This window comes from Octodon degus, unplaced genomic scaffold (genome assembly GCF_000260255.1).
Source record: "Octodon degus isolate 3935 unplaced genomic scaffold, OctDeg1.0 scaffold00007, whole genome shotgun sequence".
NCBI lineage: Eukaryota > Metazoa > Chordata > Mammalia > Rodentia > Octodontidae > Octodon > Octodon degus.
This window is the reverse complement of record NW_004524583.1, coordinates 1,049,133-1,053,696: the sequence shown is the minus strand read 5'-3', so window position 1 is coordinate 1,053,696 and position 4,564 is coordinate 1,049,133. Positions and strand designations below refer to the sequence as shown.

Sequence of the window (4,564 nt, the reverse complement as noted above, 5' to 3'; positions counted from 1 at the left end):
GGTGGGTGCGGGGAGCCGAGCGCCCGGACTCTGCACCCTTGGGCCCGCCGTGCTCCGCTCGGCCGCAGCCTCCCGCCGGCCCATGGACGAGGCCCGGCCTCCGTCGTCGCCGCGGGACGAGCTGCAGCTGTCGGAGCTCCGGCAGCTGCAGGAGGAGCAGACGCCACTCAATGGGGAGCTGCGGGTGCTGCCGTCCCGGGCCGAGGAACCCAGCCCAGCCCAGGTGAGGTTCCCCTCCCGAGGTCCGGGTCCCCTGCGCGCTCTCGGGCGCCCGGCCGCTCGCGGGTTACTAGGACAGCGACGCGCTGAGATCCAAGCCGAGGGAGCGACCTCAGGAGCCCGGGCGCCCTGACTCCGGGCGCTCTGAGACTCTGAAATGCGACCACTCCTTCAAAAAAGTACGAGAGACAGGTGGCTTGTGAAGTTATAGGGAACTTCACTGAATTTTCTTTCTCAAACAGAGAAAAGACTGATTAGATCTCTCCCTCTCTTTCTCTCTTCTTCACCCTTTCCGTCTCTCCCAACTCCCTTTCTCTTGGTCCTTCCATTTCTTCTACTCACCCACAAGCCCACATCCACCTTCTCCTCCCTCTTTCTAAGTGTCCTCCTCTCCCGAACACCTTCTCTTTTCTCCTGCCTTGGTTTTCTTATTCCACAGGGAGCGAGATACAGGAGCAACCAAAGGACAGGACAGCGAGAGTCAGAATGACTGAGGCTGGCCAGAGTGGGCAAATGGGGTGGGCTGAGGAAGGGGAACTTGCTGCCTCCTTTGAAGAGAAATCCTTTCAGTGTTTTTCTCCTAACAACCAGGCTAGCTTCATTTGTTTTTTCTTCCTTTTCATCTCTAAGAAAGCCTTTGGTGGTGTGTTTAGGCTGAACTCTTTTCTGATGCAAGCCTAGCAGTGGTGGAATATTATTCACTCCTGTCTAGTACTTGTAAAACATCAGAGCGTTTGATGTCTGAGTTAACCTCTTCTCCTTAACCGGAAAGATCAGCTCCAGGTATTCTGGAAAGCAGGATCTCCTCATCTCCATAATTTTAGCCTGATCTTCACTGCTTCACTACTACCCATTTGGCTGCCCAATTGATTTTAAGGGAAAGCATTTTGTGGTTTTGTTCCACACTGATTCTTAGAAATACTGGGCAGTAAAGTCTGTTTTTTAATGGGTACTCTAGAGAGTGTATTGGCAGCTTATAACTGAGTGAAAGCAAGCTCCAGGAGAAGGAAGTTAGGGAAAGATGCCTGACCACCAAAGCTTGCAGCCATAGTCTTAAACTCACTGTGACTAGTCGTGGGTGTTAGAAATGCCTGCCTCACATCAGCTTGACCTTGCACACCTCAAACACTCTATGGTTTGAGTTTGTTCTGGTGACCACTTTACCAATAAAAAATGTGCTCCTGGCTCAAGGCTGTCAAATAATGGGACAAACCTGCTGGGCATCTGTGAGGCCAGGAGCAGCTCTGGAAGGAGGTACAGCTGAGGAAGAGCTCAGGCCAAATCCATGCTGGCTGCCAGTGTTTAATTGTTTATCCTTCACCTTGAAGAGATTCATATTCATGTTCTGGTTCCTTATTAGTCAGATATAGACAGCCGAGACTTCCTTGTCCTTGAGCTGAATAGGAAAGCTATGGTGACTGACAGAATGGAACGAAGATGAAGAAGTATTTGAACAGGGAAAACTTAAGAATGAAGGTGGTGGCTGCGTAGAATCCCTCACCTAATGTGTTAGCCATTCCCCGATTCTATGGAATAAATTGTAGTATATTTTAGATTGAAAGATCAATTCATGTGAGGTCATTAAGTGTTGGTCAGCACAAGCCTGTGGTGTTTCAGACTCTTAAGAATTTTTGTATGTAAATCCTTAAAACCATGTATTAACAGTCCCAGTTTTGAGATATAACTTAGATCCATGTACTTAATATTTTTTGAAAACAGGGTCTCACTCTGTAGTTCAGGCTGGTCTTGAGCTCACTGTGTACTCCAGGTTGGCCTTGAACTCTCAGTGATCCTCCTGCCTCAGCCTCCCATGTGCTGGAACTACAGAATGGGATTATAGACCTGGCTTGGTCCATGTGCTTTGATTTTTCTACTATGTGTCATGCACAAATTCTCCTGATACATAAATAGATTCATTCATCACAACACACAGGAGGATGCTGCAAATATTCTGACTGGATAGAGAAAAAGAATTGAGCGAAAAAATTGAGTCTCAGAGAAATTCTTAAAATGCTCAGGTTACTGAACAGTGTCCCTGAAGTTTGAAATCAAATTTTAGAGGTCTCAAATCTATGTTGTTTCCATTGATTCTCTATCTATCTATCTATCTATCTATCTGCATCATCATCTATCACTTAAATATATACAATTTATATTTCTTCATATACAGCTGCCTAAACTAAAAATTATACATTGATAATTTCAGTAAATTAGGCTCCTTATAATCAGGAAACTTAAGTGAACTCTGAGGGGTCAAGTGGCTCTTCTGGCTGACGAGGAAGTCACAGGTGAATGGGTCTGGGGAGAGAGCCCTTCTGTAGTTGCTGGAGGCAGCCAGGCCATATCACTGAGATCTGCCTAGCTGAGAGAGCCAGGCTGTGGGAGAGTACAAAGAGGGCAGAGAGAATGTTTTACCCCTTTTCTCAATCTGGGCTTTGGGTTTAGGAAGAGAGGGATGTTAGTCACTGAGCTCTACTCTGTCTGCTATTACTGTAAACACGTAGTATCACTGGGTCAAAAGTGAAAAGGAAATGGTAGGCAACAGAATGCAACTGTTTTCTTTTTATGGCTTATGACAGGGAAGTTCTGACTCAGAAGTTCTTGGGACATTTCAAGTGATGGTAGTATCGTCATAGAAATGAAAAAGTAGACTGGCAGTTGTGAGCAAGGCTCGTTTGAATGGGCTGGCTGAAAGTTCACCCCACTGCTACACAGTGTTCACTAGCTGAAGACACAGATCAGCTGGCTCTTCTGGGCTTGTCTCAAACACCTGAGCGTATCCCGTCTGTCCATTAAGTTCTTAAGAAATTGCATTTTGTGTTAAAAAAAAAAAAGACACAATTAAGATGAAAAATTAGAGACTTATGTAGTAGGAAAAGTTCCTCTGGTCCATATAGTATCTGCTCCTGATTGAGCAGAAGAGAAAAGTTTTTTTTTTGGATTCAAGAGATGGCCAGTGCTGCTATTGTATTTAGACCTTAATCTAAAGAGAGTTGTGCCTGTTCAGAGGGAGACACTCCAAATCTGGAACCCTTTAATGCAATCGGAGTGCTCAGATGCAGCTTGGAAGTAGCTGTTGAAATCACCTGGTGAAGAATCTGTCCGTAGCCTCCCCTGATTGAGAATTGGGTAGTAGAGTGCAGAAGCCGGTGAAAGAGACATCTAGATCTTCATGGCCCAGTTTAGAGGGAGACTCTGAGAGCACAAGTATCGCACACCTATTACGTCAAGATTCTTCTCCCTTGGGAACTTAGGAATCTCCCAGGAACACTTGTAATAAATTCTGATTCCTTGGTTGATATCAATGTGCGCACAGCCAAGAAGCACTGCGTTTTATTGATTGGTTCAAAGTGTCTGACATCATTGATTTGTTTCAATTTTGGAGACAGAGTCTTGCTGGCCCTGAACTCACTGTGTAGCCTATGCTGGCCTGAAACTCATGGACATCCTTCTGACTCAGCCTCTGGAGAGCTGGGATACAGAGTATTTATAATGAGTTGAAGTCTGTGAAGATTAGTTATACCAGCAAAGTGGTCAGTGGTTTTGCTAGGACAGAGGATGAGACGGAGAAGGACACAGGCCTGTAGGAGGGCAGCTTTGGGCTGAAAAGGAGGAGGGATTTCCTTTAGGCAAACATTGTATAATGCTGGGCTGAGTTGCTCCTGGAAGTTGGAAAGTATTTAATGGTCTTTGCAAACCATTAGCATTCTATGCCTCTAGGGGAGCACACATGGCACTTTAACCTGAAGAGCGATGTGTATATGGGGGAGTGTTCAGAGGAAAGCACCTCAAATCTGGAGCCCTATAACAGGAACAGAGGATACAGGTGCAGCTTGAAAGAGTCTCTGGAAAGCAGCTTGTGAAGAAGCTGCCTGTGGCCTCTCATTCGTGCTTCATTTGAGATAATTTTCTTTGTGACCTGGCTGTCGCTTATGCAAGGACTACAAACAGCAGGGTCTCATTTTGGTCTCAGGAGGTCTGTGAGTGGGAGCTGTGTTTCAGCACCTAGGAGGATAAAGACTCCTTCTACTAAGACCTGTCTTTTTTACATTGCACCTCCTGAACCCTTGGTTTCTGTGGCTTTAGTGCAGTTCTGAGTGGGGTGCACGGAGGCTGCACCCTTGCACCCTAGAAGCACACTTAACTCAGGAGAACTTTCCTCTGTCAAGGTACCAGCACTTTCACCTCTCCCTGCACACCTGTGATATGCCAGACTCAAGGATCCAACCCTTAAGGGTCCTACCACTTGGCTCTTCCTCTGGAATTTCTTAAAGCATATTCGTGCTGTGGAGTGTGGTGGTGCATACTTGTGATCCTACTACTCAGGAGGCTTTGGCAGAGTGGC

At 46.3% G+C, this 4,564-nt stretch overlaps 1 protein-coding gene across 1 annotated transcript in view; it reads left to right on the top strand.

Annotated features, from left to right (window-relative positions):
- The window catches only part of CUNH3orf52 (chromosome unknown C3orf52 homolog), a 66,135-nt gene continuing 61,571 nt past the window's right edge, over nt 1-4,564 (top strand). Inside the window, exon 1 of the mRNA XM_023701248.1 lies at nt 1-223. Coding sequence (XP_023557016.1) covers nt 83-223 — 141 coding nt within the window. The 5' untranslated portion in view covers nt 1-82. The remainder of the gene's footprint in view (nt 224-4,564) is intronic.